This window comes from Ceratotherium simum, chromosome 13 (assembly GCF_057802395.1).
Source record: "Ceratotherium simum simum isolate JZ-2026a chromosome 13, ASM5780239v1, whole genome shotgun sequence".
Classification (NCBI taxonomy): Eukaryota; Metazoa; Chordata; class Mammalia; order Perissodactyla; family Rhinocerotidae; genus Ceratotherium; species Ceratotherium simum.
In genome coordinates this window covers 41,335,809-41,357,814 of record NC_141912.1, presented here as the reverse complement: position 1 = coordinate 41,357,814, position 22,006 = coordinate 41,335,809, and the positions used below count along the sequence as shown (strand labels likewise).

Here is a 22,006-nt window from a genome sequence, read left to right as displayed (position 1 = left end):
CACAGGTTTTGCCCAAGGCTCCGTGGAGACTCTTAGAATCCCTCCCATTCCCATTCCCGGATGCCCCGAATGCCTTTAATAGTAGCAATTAGGAAAGAGCAGCTTGGCCTGCAAGGATCTCTGGGCGAGGTCATACAGAAGTGTCAGGGGCCATGTGGGAGCCTCTGGGGATCAGGGGGCTGGGTGGAAGAGGGGCAGAGCAGTGACTAATGCCACCTGGGACCAGAACCTTTATGTACCGTATATACGTGAATACCTATCCTCTTACATACACACCCACATGCTCACAAATACCTACACACACACCTCTCAAATGATACTTAGACACACAGACATGGCCCACACATGTTGTTTCTCACACACACACACACACACATACATTCACCTCCACACCCACACTCACACACCCCAAACACATGTCTACATGCGCATCCGAGAAAGGTGGTCAGGCGTCCATGTGGTGAGCCGCAAGGACACAGTAAAACCCTTGCAGGAAGATCTCCTCAGGACCAGCTGGTGTCTGAGAGTCTCCATTAGCCAGCCTCATATTTAAATAAGAATCCCTCACATTTGTATAGGCCTTAACATTTAACAAAGCACTCTTTCATTCACTGCTCAACCACGGGGTAAATATTTACCCAGCACTGACTCTAGGCCAGATACCGTGATTGGCAGTGGAGAAACAAAGACGAAGAAGACACAGCCTGAGTCCTCAAGGGAGACGCCCGCACAAACAGAGGGCTCTAACAGAGGGATGTAAGGAGGGCTCTGGGAGAAGAGAGCAGGAGCAGTTCCAGGTGGGGTCAGAGATGACGTTGGAGTCAGGCCTTCAAGGACAAGGTCACCAGGTGGTTCTAGGAAGAGGGGCTGCTCCATGCACAGGGGTCCAGGTGGCTTATTTGGGGAGTGATGGGTGATTCAGAGAAGGTGGCCAAGTGCTTCCTGGAGCTGGAGTTCCACAAGGTAAGGCCAAGATGTGCTGCTGCTGACATGAAGTAACGATAGGCTTTCGCCAAAGTGCAATGAAAAGTTAATAGGTAGAATATTCTCGTCCTGTAAAGGTTATCTCCTTGTGTCACTCAGGATTCAGTCAGGAAAAAAAAAAGAACGCTCTAGGTCTAAGAAGGCAGTCAGTACAGGGGTTGCGTTCTATGGGTGATGGAATTGCAGAGGCGTCAACCAGGGGACAGTGAGGCATCAGATTAGCTATATCAGGAAGCCACGCCCTTCCAGGGATGGAGGAACATGGAGGAGACGGTATGACCAGAGCCTGAGATCCAAATCTATCTGGCAGTAGCTAGAACCATGGGAGCTGGGATCACAGAGGAGGCTCAGGAGCTGACAGGAGACACCACTGGAAGCAGAAAATGAGGAAGAAATACCTGGTTTCTCCCCTCCTCCCGCCCTCCAGTCTTGCTCCTGTGCATCCATTGGCCAACTCTACCTGGAAGCCTGAAGGCAAAGGAGCCTGGGAACAGGCAAGGGAATCTGGGAAATGTAGTTCCTTGCCATGCAGGGTGTGGCAGGTGAAAGGGAAGACAGATCTGAGGGCAAATAGAATAGCCTGTATGCTCCTGTGATTTCTTCTTAAACCTCTGGTATCAGCTGTAGATTTGTTTGCTGGTGTTAAAGTGAATGAACAAATGCCAAATGAATATTAAGAGGAAAAAAAAAAAAAGAAAGAAAAACAACTCACAAGCAGCCACTTACTCTTGTTTTGTTTTTCCTGGGTAAGTGCTTGGGGTTGCGGTTTTAAATTGTGTTTTAGAGCCTATGAGCTTAATTAAATTTAACACGTTGTAGAAACTTAACTTAAAATAGCAATTTATGTTTTCTGCTAACAGGGATGTTGCTAGTTTATGTGATGAAAATAAATCTATCAGGATTCTAGGATGTGTCTTTCCCAAAGAGGGCTGCGACCTGAAGGTTGTGCCAGATATTGACTTTTGCATCTCCAGATCCACTCTCCCCTCCTCCACCCTGCTGTGGGTCCTGGCAGGCTGCCCAGTGTGCCCCCATGAACTCCGGCTTTTGGTTGGATTCAGCCATGGGAGTTCGCAGAAGATTGGGTAGAGAGAAGAGCGTGAGGTCAGGGTACTTATTTTTCTGGTTCCCACACTGTAAGGTTGCCCCTGCTGTCTCTGTCCCTCAACCAAATTTTCTAGACGAATGCGTCTCAACAGGGGGTGATTTTGCCCCCAGAGGACATCTGGCAATGTCTAGAGACATCTTTGGTTGTCATGACTGGAGATGCTACTGGTATCCAGTGGGTAGATGCCAGGGATGCTGCTAAACATCCTACAGTGCACAGGACAGCCCCCACAACAAAGAATGATCCAGCCCAAAGTATCAATAGTGCCAAGGCTGAGAAACCTGCTCTAGATCAGTGCTTCTCAAGCTATTCAGAGTGAAGGACTAGCACTGTTTTCCCCCAACCTGCTGCAGACCAATGCTTTTGTAAGAATATAATAGAAATGAAATTATCATGCACTTGGATGTCACAACCAATGCCAAATTGCTATAAAACTTTCTTTTTTTATTTTTTGGTGAGGAACATTGGCCCTGAGCTAACATCTATTGCCAATCTTCCTCTTTTTGCTTGAGGAAGATTGTCCCTGAGCTAACATCTGTGCCAATCTTCCTCTATTTTCTGTCTGTGGGACACTACCACAGCATGGCTTGATAAGTGGTGAGTAGGTCCACACCTGGGATCTGAACCCGTGAACCCCGGGCTGCCGAAGCAGAGCGCACAAACTTAACTACTATGCCACGGGGCCGACCCCACTATAAAACTTTCTTAATGCTTACTCTCAATTTCTGTACTCTCTGATCCTGGACCAGGAACAGATTATGGACCAGCACTCACCTGTGGGCCACATTCTAAGTAGCGCTGACCTGCATGATTCCCTCTCCTTCCTGGGTCTGGAGACCTCCTCTGGTATACTCAGACCTAGAGAGGGTGACAGCTTGGCTGCTACCAATCCCGGCTTATCGCACATTCCCTTGTGGTCCCCCATCCCTTCTTTACCCCCTTGTAAGTGAAGTCTTTAATTATCCCTGTGTTACTGTGTCTTCTACCCCTGAAGAACTCAACTCATTCCCAGGTCTTTATGTGGCTAAAGTTACAGGGTGTGTGGGTGGAAGGACAAGACTGTGGTGGGAAGCCTGGTTTGGGAGCCCAGCTCAGGAGCTTGGACTGTCCCTTGCAGGTCACGGCCAGCCCTTGAAGAGTGTTTCAGTGGGTGAGGGGCACGGCCAGAGTTGTGTTTTAGATGGAGCACTCTGGAGATGGCAGTGCTGAGCACGGACTTTAAGGAGCACGACCAGAGGCAGGGAGGCTGCTGCATTCATCCAGACCAGAGATGGCGAGGCCTAAGCCAAAGCATGAGTGTGGGGATGGAAGGCAGGGAGGAGTTCAGAAGGTGGAGCCTACCAGCCAGAGTGCCGGTGGGATGTGGGTAGGAAGGAAGGGGGGATCCAGGCCCCCCAGATCTAGGAGGATCCGTGGTTGGTTGTGTCGGGGAGAACGAGGACAGGGCCACACGGGCCAGATATGAGTGTGGTTCTGTCACTGGAGTTGGAATAGTGCCCATTTCACATGACATTCTCAGGCAGTTCGTCCTTTCAGCTGCCTGGAGTGGGGGGGCAGTCTCGCTTCTGATTAAGCGTGTGGGCTCTGAGTCCCAGCGGATCCAGATCTGGTTTCAGCTCCACCACTCCCCCAAGAGAAAGAGAAAACTGCCTAGCTTCCTCCTTCCCTAAATGGGCATGATCATAACTTCCACCGGAAGTTGTCAGGAGGTTAAATGAGATAATGCACGTAAACGTCCCTGTGCAAGATTAGCACTCAGTTATTATTGTTATTGGCAAAGGCAAACTTGACTGCCAAGGCAGTTTTGAGCCAGCTGGCTCTGGCTCTCCTGTAAATCCCTTCAACCATACACACACGCACACACACACACCACAGCAGAGGAACCAGGAGCCTCTTTCCTGCTCCGAGAAGCAGGCCCTTCTTCTGGCCCTGTTTCCGATGGGCCAGTTATGGTGTGAAGCTTTTCTGAGCCTGACCCTTCCTCCCTGGAGCCAGCGGCCTGCCAAGGATCAGCCTCGCCCCACCGCACCCCCGTTAGCAGCACAGCCCAATTGCAGCTTCATCGCATCGTGATTTTCGCTGACTTGGGAAGCAATGGGGAGGGAGAGAGGCCAGGCAGAGTCACCCCCAAAGTCACCCCGAGGGGCAGGAAAACTGGGCAGAGGCTGAGAGGCAGTGTGGCACAGTGGTCAGGAGTAGAGGCTCTGCGGCCAGACTGCCTGGTTCGGATCCTGGCTCTACCACTTAACTAGCTGGGCACCCTTAGGCAGGCAGCTTAACCTCTCTGTGCCTCGAGTTCTTATCTGCAAAATGGAGATGACAGTAATAGTAACAACCTCTCCACAACTGTTATGAGTATTAATCCCCTCAAAGATCTCAGAAGGGTGCCTGGCACAGAGTAAGCCTTCCATCTCAGCTAGGCTTCTTCTTCCTTATTATTGTCATTATTAGTGTGGTTGTAAGAGGAGGGTCTGCTTCCCAGGATGAGATGGCTAAACACTGGGATAATCTCCAGCCTTGTGGTCCATCTCCCGTGTCCTGGGATTGTTGTGAAGCTTACACGCACTATTGAACGTGGAAACCTTGTCACATAACAGGTGCTCAGTAAACAGCCAGCCCATCCCCTCCTCAACAGATGTGCTCTTACATGCTCAGGCCCCAGCGGGGTGGTGGGAACAGCGGTCCAGAGAGGACAGGAGCTGGATGCCTGGGTTTGAACCCCAGCTCTGCCATGTTGTATCTGCTCACTTGATACCTCTGCACCTGTTTCCCCATCCACAGAGAGGGGATCTTGAGAGTGGCTACCGCAGAGAGTTGCTTCAGGACTAAGTGAGTTGACAGACATAAGGCACTTAAAACAGAGCACAGAGTTGGCACCTGGTGTTTGCTCTGCTATTGTCACCATTCTGCATGTGCACGGCTCCTGCCCCTCCAACGCACATCACTAGCCCTGAGGGGAAGGAAGCGGCCCTGGTAGCACTGGCCACCCGGGGCTCCTCAGGATCTGCCACAGACCAGAGATCCTGCTGGTGGAGTGTGAGCCTCGCAGGCTGTGGGCTTGCTCCAGGGAAGCGGTGGCCGACCTGCCACAGGCCAGGGGGGAGTTCTCTCTGAGAGGAGGATAAACATCCCACATTTGTGGTAAGAAACAAGCCCAGACTGTGGACCTGGAAGCTGGTGTTAAGTCTCGACAGTCCCAGCTGTGTGACTTCAGGAGAATCACTCAGCCTGTCTGAGTCTTGGCTGTTCCTGATCTGTGACATGAGGGCACTAATCCCTGCCCTCGCAGGATTGCCATGATGCTCAGGTGAAAGGGAGAGATCTAAAGCGCTGGCCTGCAAGCCCCCAGCCTCCACCTGCCTCTCCGCCCCAAGCACTGTCGCTGTGGGGTGGGGGTGGGGCAGAGGACAAAAGTTCCTCCCTGTGGCTTCCCCATCCACAGAACAGGCGGATGGGGGGAGGGAGGAGCAACCTCCAGGGCTGCCCACTGACGGGTCGTCAATATCTCCTGTCAGCTCCCATCCTCTGTGGGCAGCTCCCAGGTGGGTTTTCAGGCTCCGGTATTCCATATTTGAGATCTCAATTAACTGCCTGGCTCTGGGTTTGAGAGGTTGACGGGTGCTGATGGAGCCCTTGAGTACTAGGGGACAGGAGACAGGAGGACGGAGGGCTCCTTGGGAGTCAGGGGTGAGGGGAAAGGCTGCAGAGAGGTGCAACACCTTCAGGCCCAGGTGAATGTTCTGCAGGAGTGTTTACGGGGTGACACAGGCGTGGTCTCTGGAGACTCTGGAGGGCGTGATACCGGACGAGGGCCTTAGAGATCAGGGTTTGAATCGCCCTCCAGCTGTCAACATTGCACTGTCCCCCCCACCTCTGAGCAACACCACCTCCCACCTCCAGTTCTCCTCTGCTTGGACGCCCCCCTCCCAGGGCTGTGCAGCAGCAGACGTGCTCCCCCTCCAGGCACGAAAAGGCTGGAGGATGGCGTTGGCTCCTGAGGACAGGAAGGACAGAGCCTTGTGTGACTGGGCACAGTGCAGGCCCAGACGGGGGCTCTGTCAGTGTTGACGAATCTCTGAGGACACAGCGAGGCGGGGACCGAGCCTGCGGGGGTGCTGGAGCGGCCCCAGGCTGACCTGACTCTCACCCCCATCTCCCAGATCCTGAGGGAAAATTTGTGGCAGACATGGCAGAAGGGGGTTGGGGGTGTCCCTTTGTATAATCTCGGCTTCTTCAGGCCTTAACCTCTCTGCCTCTCCTGTCCCCACCCCCGGCCCCTCCTGTGTCTCTTTTCTCATCTCTGCCTGAGGCCCTCTCCTCTGTTCTCTGTACCTTCATCTCCAAACCGCTTTCCACTGTCTCCACTTCCGATTGTCTCCGTTCTCATCCTCTTCCTCCGCATCCTCATCCTCCATTTATTTGCATGTCTTCTGGGCACACGATCGCTGCTGTCTCTGTCTGTGCACGTCTCTCTGACAACACTGCTACCCCTGACTCTTTCCCTCTCACCTCCCTTTTCACCCCAACCTGTCTCTGTTCTCCTACCTGGGTCCCTGTCCTCACATCTCTCTGACTCCTTCACTATTTTCTATGCCCTCTGCCTGTCTGTCTCTCCTCCTCTCCGTCTCTCTATCTCTCCCTTTTCCTGTCTCTTCGCTTGTCACTCTCTCTCTGCTCTGCCTCATTCTCTCTGTGTCCCTGTGTCTGTCTGTCTCTCTCCCCCTCCACCTCTCCATCTCCTGTCTCTGTCGCTCTCTCTCTTTCTATTTCTGCCTCTGTCCCCCCATCACCTTGCTGTCCCTCACCACCCATCCTCCTCTACGTCTACCCCCACCACCCCAGGATGATCCCAGCTTCCAACAAGGCCTTCGTGGTCAACAACCTGGTGTCAGGGACTGGCTACGACCTGTGCGTGCTGGCCATGTGGGACGACACTGCCACGACGCTCACGGCCACCAACATCGTGGGCTGTGCCCAGTTCTTCACCAAGGCCGACTACCCACAGTGCCAGTCGATGCACAGCCAGCTCCTGGGCGGCACCATGATCCTGGTCATCGGTGGCATCATCGTGGCAACGCTGCTGGTCTTCATCGTCATCCTCATGGTGCGCTACAAGGTCTGCAATCAAGAGGCCCCCGGCAAGATGGCGGCCACCCCTGCGGTCAGCAACGTGCACTCGCAGACCAATGGGGCCCAGCTGCCTGCTCTGGGCAGCACGCCCAGCGGGGCCCCCGTGCAGGGGCCGCCCAAGGTGGTGGTGCGCAACGAGCTGGTCCAGTTCAGTGCCAGCCTGGCCCGAGGCAGCGACTCCTCTTCCTCCAGCTCCCTGGGCAGCGGGGAGGCCGCGGGGCTGGGACATGGCCCCTGGAGGCTCCCGCCCCCTGTCCCCCGCCCCAAGCCCAACCTTGACCGCCTGATGGGGGCCTTTGCCTCCCTGGACCTCAAGAGTCAGAGAAAGGAAGAGCTGCTGGACTCCAGGACTCCAGGCGGGAGAGGGTCTGGGACATCGGCCAGGGGCCACCACTCGGACCGAGAGCCACTGCTGGGGCCACCCACGGCCCGGGCCAGGAGCCTGCTCCCCTTGCCCCTGGAGGGCAAGGCCAAACGCAGCCACTCCTTTGACATGGGGGACTTTGCGGCTGCAGCTGCGGCAGCGGAAGTGGTCGCCTCAGGTGGCTACAGCCCCCCTCGGAGGGTCTCGAACATCTGGACAAAACGCAGCCTCTCTGTCAACGGCATGCTCTTGCCCTTTGAGGAGAGTGACCTGGTGGGGGCCCGGGGGACTTTTGGCAGCTCCGAGTGGGTGATGGAGAGCACGGTGTAGGCCTGGGGGTGGGTGTCCTCCCTCCCCACTTGCAGGGTGGAAGAAGGGGAAAGAATCTTGATGGGAGTCTTTGTGGAGTTTCCATGGTGATGTTTACATCCAGGGCAGTTTCTTCTCTGTCAACGGCCTCCCCCGCGCACCATCCACGCCCCCTTCCCAGGCCTGTCCCCCACCACCCAGTGGGGTGTGCTCAGGGAAAGTGGACTCTATCGCTAAAATGTCTGACTGAGCCCCGAGTGTTTGAAAGGGTGGCCCTCCCGCCTTTCTAATCACAAACGTAGCGTATAAGCAAGCAGCTTTGGAGTGCTGAAGGTTCCAGTGTTGTTTCTATTTCTTAATTTTTTTTTTTCCATTTCCCAGCCTCCTCCTCTTCATTCACATAGATAATGGAGAGTTTACTCTGCATATGGAAGCAGGGTCCCAGCCGCCCTGGAAGCAAGCGATTGTGGTCAATCGACAAAAGAAGGGAATGATTCTGGCTCCACACTTGTTTGGGGGGAGACTGTGGAGTCCTCTGCCCAGACCCCTCAGTATTCCCAAGCGTCCCCACACTTGGGAGACATGAGTGACCCCCCATACCTGACCCTGCTCCCTTTGCTTCTCAAACATGACACCCCGTACATACCCGTCACATCAGCTAAAACCAGAAGGGTAAATTCCAGGACTCCTAATGTGTGAGAGAGGGAGAAGGGCTTTATGAGGCATAAGGGCATAAGGGATGTTAACTTTTGGAGTTGCTTTGGGATTTTTGCCTCTTTTATTGGGAAGCTGGGACAGAAAGTCCTCGTGAGCATGTGGTAGGTCAAGAGAGCTTCTCTTAAGGAAAGCAGAGTGGGGTGGCTGAAGGAGCACTGGACTTGGAGTCCAAAGCTCTGGGTTTGGGTTCCAGAGCCACCACCGAATAACCATCTAAACACACTGGGCAAGGCCCTTTCTGTCTTTGGACCTCAGTCTCCTAATTTGCAGAATCCTGGGATTGTACCAGGTCTCCGATTCCCTTCCAGTTCTAAGGACTAATGAACTCTCCATGACTCTAAATGTTATGGTTTCCAGCTCAGCAGTACCAGGAGCACAGGCTGTAGAGCAGTCCTTGTCCTTCCTACAGAACACAGATGGAAAGTTCTAGAGGCTTTGGAGAGGGAAAGCTGAATCTAGAATCGTAGAGTTTTAAAGCTTGAAGAGGTGTTTGCCATCATCTCATCTTTAACCCTCTCTCCCCTTCCCCCCAGAGTATAAGGGACTTGCCCAAGGTCACACAGTGAGTTAGTGACAAAGTCAAGGCTGGTGTCAAGGTTGCCTACCTCCTGGGGGTGGTGGTTGGGATCTGTTACACTGTCTTCACCCTGGCTAGGGCATTTCTGGGTCCAAAATCTGTCCCTTGTTTGTTCCTGAAGAAACTGGCTCAGGGTGGGACGTGGGGAATGCCTTCCATAGATGCCATTCATGAGGAAGATCCATCCATGGAGACGACAAGATGGCGATGGGAGGGGCACATGGGCTCCTTTCCATCTAGGGATTAACCTCTGCACTCCAGACAGTGTTGAGATGGGGCAGAGGGGATGCGGGAGGAAGAAACTGCTTTAGAAGCATCTGAAGGACTGTCCCCTACATCTCTGTCTCTCCTGGTCTCCTCTGTTCCAGGTCTCTCCTCATTGCCAACGCACTACCTCTCCCTCAATCTCCCCAGCTCATTCTTTCCTCTCTCAAGCTCCTCCACATATCCCTAACCTCTCTCGCTCTTCTCCCTCCTTCCACTTGCCCACCACACAGCATACAAAGCATACAGGTGAGTCCACTTTGGGCTGAAAAGTTCTGATGGGCTCAGACCTGGAGCTGAGCTGGTGGCCCCCCACCCCACCGGGAACACACAAGGAGAGGGTGGGGAGCTGTCTATGCAGGATTGCCTTCTGGCTCCAGCCCAGGAGCCTCCAAATCCCATAACTTCATCCTTCTTCCCCTCCTCCCTTCCGTCTCCCTCTCCTCATCTTCCCTCCACCTTCCCGTCTTCATTCTTTTTCTTCCTGTGACCATTTGCCTTCCCCAGTCCCTTTCTGGTCTTGACAAGGTCATTAACTGACCAGGCCAGTATGTTCCTGAGAACACAAGTTAATTTTCCAGGCCAGTCCCAGCGTCAGAGCACACGCCTTCCCCCGTCATGGCTGTGCCCATAGAACTGGCTGACTGGAAAGCAAGTCTTTCCTACCCTCCTCTCTCCCGCCTCCATTTCCCTCCTCTCCATTGTCTCTCTGCACCTTTCTCACTCAGCCTTTCTAAATGTAGCCATTGAGGAAGTGACCCCCAGTACCACCTTTCTTTTCGCCTTTGGGTTCAGACACCCAGAGGGAAAATGGTGGACATCGGAAGGGGAGGAACCAGCTGTCTGTTCTTGTCAGTGGCCCTGAGCTCTGTCATGACATGATATGTACTTGCGCTTGTGTTTGTCATGTTTCTGACGTGGAGTTTTGGAAGACAACATCCCTGTGGTCAGAATATAAATGCCAATCTTCTCCTTTGCAAAAAAAAAAAAATGTACAGTAAAATGTACAGTTTTAAAAACAACAACCAATCACACTTCTTGGGAGAGAAAAAAAGAACATTCTCGTGTCTATGAATGTCTGCTGTTCATTTCTCTGGAAACTCTGTGGTTTTCTGAAGGTGGCTTTCAAGTGGCATTTTCCTGTGCACCTGTGTTTGCTACTGCCTGAGGGGAGCCTATTTCCTGCCAAGTTCATGTATAAGATGGGAGCCTTCTGAAATAAGAGAGAACGGGGCCATCCTCCTGGAGTCAAGATCAGTAGAGGGATCTAGAATGAAGCTCCAGGCTAAGAAGGAATAGTTCATGCCCAGCGACCCTGATGTCCCCCCTGATACGTCAATTTTCTCATCTACCAGCCCTGCCTTTTTTTTCCTGGACTGTGGCCACCACCACACTCAGCCACTAGGGGCGCACGGGTACCTTCCACCCATTTTGGTTGCGCCTTGAACGGCACGTTTTCAAAAGGGTCTTTAACTAGGGAGGCAGGACAACAAACCAAAGCACAAACGCAAAGCACAGAAACAAATGAGCTTCTGGAACACAGCTTCCCACCCCTATCTTCATCTAATGTCCAGATCAGCACTGTTCAGTAGGAATACAGTGTGAGCCATGCTGTCATTTTAAAACTAAGCTAATACATCCAAAATATTATCATTTCCACAGGTAATCACTATAAAATTACTGATAAGACATTTAACCTTTTTTTGTACAAAGTTTTGAGATCTGGTGTGTGTTTTACACTCACAGTGCGTCTCAGTTCAGACTAGTCACCTTTAGAGTGCGAAGAGCCGTACGTGGCTAGTACTCGCCGCTGTATTGGACAGTGCAGCTGCAAAGATACAATGATTGACTTGCGCAAGCTCAGCCTTTGGAAGGGGAAGGAAACTGACAATTATTGAGCACTTTCAGTTTCCAGGTACTGTACTGGTGCTTCACATGCTTTCCTCACTGAATCCTTGCTGCAGCCTCTCAAGGTAGATATCATTATGTTGATTTTAAAAATGAAGGGAGCAACGCTCAGAGGGGTGAAGTAACTGGCCCAAGGTCACACAATGAGTCTGGCTGCAAAGCCTTAGCTCTTTCCGTAACGTCACGCTGCCTTTCCTACCCTTTCTTCCACCCTTCAATGGGTTATAGATTGTATTTTACACTGACTGAAGTACTTAAATTTACAGCCTGATCTGGAAGCTCTTGGTTTGGCCTCAAGGGCTGGTAAAATTCTCAAGAGTGTTGACTCCAGGCAAGGGCCCTTTGGTTAAGTGGTTTCTTCTGAGCTCACACTGGCCTTTCTGGCCCTTCTTGGCTTGTAACACATTCCCTCCCCTGGCCAGGAAGATTCTCCCAGGCTTCCGACAGTGCTGCCCAGATTGCCCTTGTGATCACCCCTTCTCCAAGCCTGGGGACCTGGAGGAGGTCCCTTGTATCATAGCCTTCCACCTCCAGCCTCGTCTGGTGCCCTGTGCCCTGAAAGCCTGTAACTTCTTCCTCTTAAGACAAAAAGCCTCACAGCAGCTCACTCCAATGACCAAACTCATCTTCCCACCTCTTCGTATCCGAAAACTCTTGTCCCTAACAGGAGAGGCTCTTCCCACCCAGATCCTCTTTCCTGACGGAGAGAAGCCTTCAGCTCTCTGATCTTCCGCAGAGTAGAGGCCGCTGATACACTCTGAGCCCTGCTGAATTATTAAGCTTTCTGGCGGAGTTCAACCTCCTTCCCCCAAGTTCTTGATAATGACACATCCCTCAGGTTCCCCTCGAAGGAGATGTTTTTGATTTTGCCATCATTACAGTGTTGAAAGTCCAAAAGAACTTAGACACACTTTTTTTAAGGGACATAATTTCCAGCCAGGTAAGAGAAAAGTCACTGTCTCAGATGTTCCCCTTCCAAACTGAGTACTAACTTTTCTCCCAGAGTCTGTGGGTATTGATTTCTCATAAGTACAGCCTGAGTGCTTCTGTGTCTTCTGTCCTCTGTTCTCAGAGTGTCTGCAGTGAAGGTCTCAGGGCTTCAGCAAGCCACATGGGGTTTCCTTTGTTCTTGCAGCCATTGGGGTTTCTCCAAACTGCTGCTGGTAAAATAGACACACATTAAAAAAAAAGACTGTCGTCAGGCAGCAACCAAAACCTGAACACACGGTTTTAAATATCGCACCTAGATTCCCAAACCCAGCAACGTTCTATGTGACGTGGTTGGCAGCAGGAAGAATTTGTTGTGATAAAAAGGCATCTCACAGGTAAATACCTGGGGTTCCTGCCTTTGCCTAATAGAATCAGACCATCCAGGTTGCTCTCCCGACATCTAAAAGCAACAGTGCCTCCTTCACAGTTTAAAAATATCTATTTGTACTTTCAGCCTTTAAACCAAAGATCTTAGTTTCTCAGCTTCGATAATCTTATTTAAGTTTCCCCCCTCACAGCCAGTCGATGTTCACAACAAGGCTCATGACCTTCCCTTGCCTGCAGCCTCTAGTAGAGGGAAACTGATATGCTTCCTGACAGACCAAAGAGGTGAGCTGGCCTTTCCCTCTGAAGCTACCCTGTGAGCCCCATCACAGCCATTTAGCCTCTCCTGACAGGCGCCACAATCTGGCCCCGGGTCCTCGTCAGACATTTGGCGTCTTTCTTCTGCTCGCTGACTCTGGGGACATAGGCCCTGATTGCAGGCTCTTGCCTGGTTATTTTTCTATTCTTTTTGGGATAATTGATCTTCTGGTCCCCTTCACCAAACAGCTGAATGTGTTCCTGGCAAATCAGAGCCAGTATCCTCCTCCACCATCTTGCACTGGAGTCTCTCTGGGGCTGGGACAAGGAAGATCTCATTATCTAGTCCTTTTCCGAGATGTTAATGCATCCTGCAGTTAACCCGCTTTGTTCCCTACTGATGAGGGGGTGAATCTGGAATTTCACCCATCTCCATGGGATTCCCAAACCCATCCAGTCCACAGCCAGTCAGCCCACTGCCCAGCCTCCCACGGCCCTGGGCCCCTCTATCCAGCTGCCCATCTGGTTGGTGACGATGAGCAGGCCCCCTCTTCTTTTGCCACCTCCTCTGTAACATGTGTTCATCAGTGCTCCCTGGCATACTCAGCAGCGACTCTAGCATTTACATACTTTGCAAGAGTGAGTTTTCTTTCCTTTGAATCCCCTATGCTATATCCAAGATGTCACCTGTCCCCCAAACCGTGGTTACCACTGTTAGCTTCCTGACACTGTTCCCACTCTCTCATGAAGAAAACCCTCAGAGCCCCACACCTGTCCCCTCCATCACTGACTCAGCATGTCCTGGTAACAAGCAAGTATCTTGTTAACCATTTGAGAAGGAATGTTGCTAAGAAGAAGGGATTTACGTCATCAGTTACACACAGTAATCTGGAATGTTCCCCTCCTAGATTCCTTGTCACACTCTTTCTACCCATTCCTTTGGGGATCTCTCAAGGATACAATTCTGCCTGTCTACCAAGGATGGGCTGGTTGCCTTACCTACCCAGACTAATTATGGTAAAGTTCTTATCCCTTCATTAGGTTGACACAAAGTTGGCATTTTCCAAGTGGATATTGAACTGCAAAATTAAATTGGGATAGTAGCTGACATTCATTGAGAGTTCCCTATGTGTGTGCACTGTTCTAAAAGCTTTATATAGATTATCTCAATTTATCATCAAAACAACACAGCTTCCCCATTGGGGAAGCTAAGGTAGAGAGAGGTTAAATGACTTGCCCAAGGTCACACAGCTAGTGAGTGGCAGAGTTGGGTAAACACCCAGTAAATTGATTTTCACTGAAGTTACTTATGGAGCTGCAGAGGCAAATAGAAAACAAGAGTTTTCTGGGTTTCGTGTCAAAGGCCTCCTCACTTCAAATGTAAACTTTGAATTTTAGAAGCTGGAGCCCAGGAGAAAAAGTGAGAGAGGTGGAGAAGTTAGTGCTGCACGCATTCAGCACACATTTGCTGACCTACTGTGTGCCCTGTATCGAGTGAAATCAAAATAAAAGTGAAGGACACTGTGCATGCCCTTGAGGGCCTCACACGTTCGCCTGAGGGGCAGGGACATAAGCTTGTTTCTAGATCTCTGGTTTTACAAGGATGGGTCTGTTTTCACTCATTTCAAGATAATGTATAGCTTTGGGGAACCTACTATCCAGGAGGAGACGGATGGATGGATTGGTCAGGGCTGGAAGCCCAAGGTGGCACCTCTGGCTGGAAGAATTCACTAGATTTTAAGTTCCAAAGGGACATGGCATGGCCAAGTGACTGGCTTTGGGTCACACAGTTGCCCAGTCAGAACTGGAATCCTGTACCTGGATGAGCAGGGATGGAAGGAGGCAACTCTAGCTGCCCCAGGAGCTTTTGAAGTGGGGTAGGAGATGGGTTGGAGAGAACAAAGCAGGCCTAGAAGAGGGGCAGTTGTAGAGAACTGGGGGGTCCTGAGCAACCCAAGGCAGGCACAGTTGCTCCTAGGGGTGAGGGGCCGTTTGGTGGGAGGAGCTGGATTCAGAGCCTATTTCTTGGCCTCAGTTCCCTTTCCAGTAAAGTATTGATGATAAGTATCGACTTTGGTAAGTATGCCTGAGGAGTACCGTGTAGTTATATAGATCACACATCAGATGGGAAAAGGCAGAGTGATAACAGTCATTATTATTAATGATATACATCATTGAAAACATTATGATAAATTGTAGCATATTAGTGATAATATTAGGTATCTCAGGCTCATAGAATCTCAGGGCTGGCAAAGCCATCAGAGATCATCCACTCTAGCCTCCCTAGATGAGTATTAGAATCCCCTGTTCAATATCCATGAAAACTGTTATTAATCTTATTACCAGCAAGATTGTGCATGATGAATTTCAGAATTCACCCCAGGTGGGGAGTGGCTCCCTGTGCTCCAACCAGACCAAGGCCTGATGGTTATGGCTCCGTATCCCGCTGGGCCCTTGCAGAGCCATCATTCCTGCCTTCACAAGAAATCCAGAGCCCAGACAGAAAGCAGCTCTCAGAGACTGCTGTGGCCAAAATAGTGCTAGGAAACTAGGTGCAGAGCCAAGGCCCTGGCTGGGAACATCTCGGGGTAGGGGAGGGGTGGTGCTGCTCCATTGCTGATTCAGCCCTAGTCTCCATGTCATTGAGAGAAGGAAGGAGGCAGGAAAGGGGCAGAAAGCACGTGTTAGCTTCTGTAGCCCCTGAGCTCCTTTATGTTCTGAGATCCACAGTCCCAGTAGCAGATACAAGGATCTGGAAAATTCCAGACTCATCCCTGGGTTTCCTGACTTATTGGTTCCCCAATCCCTGCTCACCCTTCACCTTTGTTCCAGGTCTGGCATTATGGCCAAAATCTAACAACCAGGGCTCTGGAATGACACAAATGCTGCCACCAAAAGCCTCTCACTGGTTTGCCTTTATTCCTTTGGGTTAACAGACTTTTTCCCTTCTAGGATGTAAATACTCATGGGAAGACTCTGCCAGGTGCCAGGTAAATCACCCAGTGAGAGGCTGGCTCAGTCCAGAGGGCTGAGGGTGAGCCAGAGGGTCTCGAGTTAGGAGGTGAGAACTTCCCAAGGGGTGCTGGGATGGGCCTGGGCAGCCCACTGACCAGCCGTCTCTACCTCTCCTTAATATCCAGGTTTGCTCTAGCACAAACACCATCCACCTGCTTGAGGCGGGAAGATGAAAATTGGCTCCAGTTTGGTCTTTACTTCTGAATCATCGCATTGGTCCCAGCTTGAACAAAGAAAGAATATTATAGAACTATTTCACTCCATCTGGAGATCAGAGGGGGTTGGCTGGAGTGGCCATCGTTGGACAGGCCCTTGAGCAAAGCTGATGTTTCGCACTTGCTTTACCCGCACAGCTGGGGTGTGACAGGTTATGTTGCTGGGGATAGGGTGACCCATGCACATGAAGGGCTTGGCTTCCACGTTAAACGTAAACGGAGATGACTGTGGGTCACCCCAGAGTTCTGGGAGGAGGTGTGGAGGACCTCAACAGCGATCAAGTAAAGGCACCCAATTCTTCCTTGATCTTCATACTTTGAAGAGTTCTGATGAGATTCCACCTTCTGAGGAATCCTGCAAATAGCTTTGGGTTAGTTCAGCCTTGACCTGTTAGGAAGCAGAGGCTGGGACTTTTCTCTTGAGCCCTAGGGCCTTCCATCCTCCCTGAGGTTTATGGAAAATGCGGGCCTCTGCCAGGCATGAGAAGACAAGATACTCTTGCCTGAGCCCCCTCCAGCTTTGGTTTGGGGTAGAAAACAAGATGGAGGGGGTTCAGGCAAGAGTATCTCATTCCAAGGGGCATCAACTGGGGTTCCTTCCCTATATCCAGCCTTGCCTGCAGAATGATGGGGAAGAAACAAAGCTGGAGACATTTGAGTTATACAAAGTCGGCAGCAGAGTGAGAGAGATTGTACAGCATCTCACTGTTCTAAATAAATTCTTCCACATAGATGATCATTCCTTCCATTCCTTACCTAAAAACTCCAATTTATGCATTACTGCTTTCCCGTTTTACAGATTTTCCAAGCTGAGGATGAAAGTTGTTTGTTTATTTCCAAGTTCTTAAAGAGCTTATGGAGCAGAAGTGGGTCTCAAACTTTAGATCTTCTGACCCCAGAGCTGGAGTTTCCTTCACACCACGCCCCCACCACTCAGCCATTACAGTGCTGGCTGGCTGCCACAGCAGGAAAGAAGGCAAGAAGTGAGGCTGAGAAGACAGTCAGAGGTAGAAAAGAAAATATCCACACAAGGAGGAGGAGAGTTAGGCCTGGGAGAGGTGAAAAGGATTTAGGACCCTGGAGAGTTGAGAGATGGGGCTGAGAAGGGCAGCTCTGCCAGGGATTCTCTGTGGACATGAGGCTCTCTCAGCCCTCCAGTGCCAGGCCAGCTGGGACAGGGGTCAGACACCATCATCCACCGTGGGCTAAGCAAAAAAGAAGGCAGTATAAAGGGGTCCAGGCAGCGATGAGTAGGGAAGCGGTGAGGGGCAGAATCAGAAGAGCAGTTGGGAGGACACATTTAGAAGCGGGGAAGGGAGCGGAGACCTAGGGTAGGGCTCCACCTGCAGTATCCTTGTGAGCCCTCTACCTAGTGGGCACCCAGGAGTTGAGGTCCTCTTCAGAATTTGAGTGTTTGACCTATATGCATTGAGGCTTTAGTTCTTCCCTGTGGGAAGGCAAAGACTCCTGACCCCATGTAGGAAGAAAGCCATGTTGTAAATTCATGGCTTTGTCTACCCTGCATTTCAAGGTCTAGTGAAGGAAGAAAGGGCTAGCTTCTCCATGAGTACTGGAGGCTTCAGGGCACAGTCCCTCCATCAAACCCACTTGTCTCTTCCAGGTCTCCCTGAGGGGATGGCTGGAGACTAAATGAGTGGAAAATGATTGAAGATGATGAGCCCCACACCTTCCAGATTGTTCCAGGGTGCATTAATCTGCCATATCCAGTCTCTTTGGGAGGAGGCCTGTTGCACAGAAGGGTGGAAGCCTTTCAGAAAGTTTTATGGAAACTGGGTTGGCCTTAAACCAGCTAGGGAAGGGAGGACTCAGGACTCTCCCTTTTTGCTTGTGAGGCACCATGAACAGGAAAGCTCTTCACAGAATACACAGGACTGTCCAAGCAGGGAAGAGGGAACTCGTGTTATTTACTGCACAGCGCGGGTAAGCATCTCACATACTTCATGTTATTCCTCATAACCCTCACCCATCCTGTGATCTCGGGGTTAGACCATCCATTTTACCACTGAGAAAACTGAGACACAGAGAGGTTAAATAACTTGCTGCAGGTCACGTAACTAGTTAGAGGGGAGGCTGGGAGCTCAAAAATTGGAGTTGCCCCAAAGGTATCTAAGGAGCAGCAAAGGACCTTAGAATTTCAGTGAATTTCCTGGGAGGAATCATAACACAGGAGCAGTGAGGGTTAAAAGAGTGAATGAAACATTACAAAGTGGAAGGATGGAGAATGCACTGAGCAAATAGTGACTCCTCTGTGCCTGTCTCACTGCCTCATGGTGAGAAATAAAAGGCTGCTCCTAAGGTCCTTAAATGCTGTCCTGAGAAACTGAGCGGTAAGTAATTCCCAGGGCCCAGTTTGTTTTTCTGTTTTTCCTTTCTAAAGTGTGGGGGTTGGAAGCAGGGGAGGAGCAAGATAGTAGCCCCAACAGGGCAAGAGCACTGCATACCCCTCCTTCAAGGGAGCCGAGTCTTTTTCCCGGTTTCACTATCCTCATCTGTAAAATGGCCAGGGTATCCTCTCCCTCCAAGGATTATTGTGTTTGTAAATTACAGAGCTCTAGATAGCTACAAATAACCCATAGGATTTGAGAAGTCACCAATTCATGATTAATGACATGGATCAATGATAGCACTGTTATAAACTGCAGGACATTAATGATTATGCATATTAGGCCCAAAGTCTCAGGGCTGGAAAGATCAGAGGTCTCCAAAGAAGCCCTCCTCTGCTCATCAATATCCCTGCCAAGCGGTATTATTCTGATTACAAATGATACCATATTTTTAATTCCTAAGTCCTCCAAGGAAGAGAACACGTGAATAACTCACGCCCTGTGCCCCAGTGAGCTCGGTGCTTGGTGTTTGCGGCTCCAGGTGTGTAGATTCCACCATTCCCACTTAGAACAGCCCAGAGCCATTACAGAAGACAACTCCCAGAATATGCTGCAGTCACCACTGCGGTAGAAAACCAGAGCTGGGGCCCCAGCCAGGGAGTCTTAGGGATATCTCTTCTCTTTCCAAATAGCTCTGGTCTCCATGGCACACAGGGAAAACAAGGCGAGGGGCAGAGGCACTGGGCACCCTCAGAGGCCCCAGTAAGCGGACGTTGTGTGTTCTGCTAGAACCCACTACCAATTGAGAGATCCAGGAAAGTTGCCCACCACCTCCTAGGTGCACAGCACAGGCCAATGAGGGGAATTTGTGCTTCTGATTCACACTTTAATGAGGACAACGACCCCCTCCCACCAGCAATTTGTTCCTTAATAATTCTCCCTTTATCCTCATTCAAGAGCTGGAAGAACAAAGTTATAAAAATAGTAACTAATAAAATTCCAGGATCTCAATATGAATCACTATTCCTCCCTCCCACATCCTTCCTAATGACCTGCCATTCTGGTGGATAAATTTGTTCCTTTAGCTCTTGCTCTATTACAGTGTAAATGCTCACGGAAAACTCTGCCAGGTGTCCAGTAACCAACTGGTGTCACGCCCCTACCTGAAAACAGCGATGAGCACTATTCAAAGCGGGAGGTGGGAGGGCCAGGGCCACCTCTTATAACACCCCTCCCACCCTCCCCTCATTGCCTATTTCCCTGTGGCACAAACACCATCACCTGGTTTAGGCGCAAAGGGAAAAAACAAAGGTTCTATCCAAGTCTTTACTTCTGAATCAGCACACCAATCACAAGTCCCAGCAGTCGAGAAGGACATGAAGCCTTTATTAAATTTTTCCACTTGACCTGAGGTCTGAGGGGCTTTACTGGGGCCTGGTTGACTGACCAGGCCCCTGGAGCCCCACAGGCCTCCTTCATGAGAGGGCAGTTTTGAGGAACAAGATAATGCACGAAAGAGGGAGAATATACTCATGTGAAGAGTCAAGTTTCCATGTTGATGGTAAATGGAAAAGCCTTTGTGTCACAACTGAGCTCTAGGGCAAAAAGGGAAGAGAAGCGTGTTGAAGGGAGGGGACCCAGCCTCTCTGCTGAACAGGAAGCCTCCAGTGGGAGTCCCGCTCACAGCCCAGCCCTCTCTACGGACCAATCACGTCAACCTCGACCTTTGAGGGAAGCCTGACCTGTGAGGGCCAGACTTTTCTCCTGCTGCCTGAAGCTCAAATCTCCTCCCTGAAGGGAGAGTACTGGACATCTTGAGGGGGCAAAGGGGTACGGCCGGTGCAGGGAACAAAAGTCCCAAGTCCTGCGAGTAGATCCTTTCCCAGATAGCTAATTCCTCAGCAATGGCTGGGAAGGAAGGAGCCTGGGGAAGGTTTCCCCGGGGTGGGGACTCCTGAAGGATGGCTTCCTGGTTCCTAGAAGTCGGCGGTGTGGACAAACGGACTGCTTCCACGCTCTTCCTTAAGGCTTGACTGATGATCAGGAGCAAGGAATCGAGCCTGTGACAGTAAAACGACGTCAGGAGAAACCTGACACACAGAAAGGCAGCCGACGAGGTAAAATCACAGTAATTTGTAGCACGTCTGCTTTCAAAAGACATTCACATAACCACTCCCGCCCTCACAAACATTCTGTATTAGGCGTTATTATTACTGTGTCACCTTTCAGGTGACAGGACATGCTCTCGAAGGGTCAGTGTACGTGCCACAGTCACCCAGATGGCAGAGCCAGGACTTGCAAATGACATCTTCTGACCCAGGTCTGGACTTCCGTCCACCCCAACCCTTCACCAGTCACGGCCACGGGAAGGCAGGTGAACAACGACACCGAGAGAGAGGCCAACGAGGAACGTGCCCGCACACCCCGGGGAGGGCCAACCTGGAGGGGCCGCAGGCGCGCAGCGGCTCCGCAGGGCAGTCTGCTCCCGAGTCCCGGCTCCTGCAGGGCACCCGGGCCTCTCCGCCTCGGGATGGGGGATGGAATCCTGCCACAGACGCAACACAGGTGAAGGGGGAAAGGGAGACGCGAGGGTGAGGCCCGAGGAAGGGCGAGGGGGCTTCCACCACCGCCCAGCCCCTGCCTGCGGGGAGACCTGAGGGGCGCCCTGGAGGAGGTCCTCGCCAGCCCCCCACCCTGGGGGTATCGGGAGGGCACCCCGGTTCAGTGGCCGTGGGTCCGCTGAGCCCGGCCCGTGGGGGCAGCGAGGGGTGGCCCGGGGTGGCGGGGTTCCGGCGGAGGCAGGCGTGGAGGAGGCTGAGGGGGTGAGGCGCAGACCGCGGGGGCTTCCAGCGGCCCCACCTGGCCCCTCGCCCGGCGGGACGGGAGGGCCACCCCGCGGAGCAGGAGGACAGGACGGGACCGGGGCGCTCCCGCCACAGCATCCGCAACCAACCTGAGGTGAGGGAGAGGGCGCCGCGCCCTCCTCATCCCGGGCCCCAGGGGTTTCCTATATCTTCAGGGCAGCCCTGATCGGGGCCAGGGCCCGGAAGCCGGTCTGTCAACTAAGCTTAGTCAGCTTCGGGCCATCGTCTCCCAGCAAATGAGAAAGTGCGCAAAGCGCCCTGGGAAGTTAACCGCCTGCCAACGGCTTCTCCTCCTGCCGTTGGCCACGCCCATCACCCTTCCCCCCCTCGGGCAGGCCTCCTCCAATCAGAGGCCAGCTCCTCCCTCTGCCCGCCCTGGCTGTGTGGGAGGGGAGGAGCCTTCCAGAAAGTTCCACAGCCTCGGACCAGTCCTAGACCAGCCTTCCCCAGCAGGAGTGGGAGGAGGGGCTGCCTGGAGTATGTGGAGTGGGAAGGGGTCCTTAATGGGTTGAGTCCCACCTGTGGCGGAAGGTGGCGGGGTGAGGGAGGGGATGTGAGCCTGGCCTTCCAGGATGTAGGTCAGCCAGGGCCTGGCCTCTGAGAGGAGTGCCCTTCGCTTTATATTTACCAGGCT

The 22,006-nt window shown here is 51.9% G+C and overlaps 1 protein-coding gene and 1 long non-coding RNA gene across 2 annotated transcripts in view; one reads left to right on the top strand and one right to left on the bottom strand.

Annotated features, from left to right (window-relative positions):
- Positions 1-7,916, top strand: part of LRFN2 (leucine rich repeat and fibronectin type III domain containing 2) — a 37,997-nt gene extending 30,081 nt beyond the window's left edge. Inside the window, exon 2 of the mRNA XM_014782739.2 lies at positions 6,935-7,916. Coding sequence (XP_014638225.2) covers positions 6,935-7,916 — 982 coding nt within the window. The remainder of the gene's footprint in view (positions 1-6,934) is intronic.
- Positions 7,917-19,873: 11,957 nt separating this feature from the next.
- Positions 19,874-21,584, bottom strand: LOC147915703 (uncharacterized). The gene is made up of 3 exons (XR_015553902.1): positions 21,462-21,584; positions 20,948-21,053; positions 19,874-20,568 (listed from the first exon to the last, which is right to left on the bottom strand). It is a non-coding gene; the product is annotated as an uncharacterized LOC147915703 (long non-coding RNA).
- Positions 21,585-22,006: the final 422 nt, after the last annotated feature.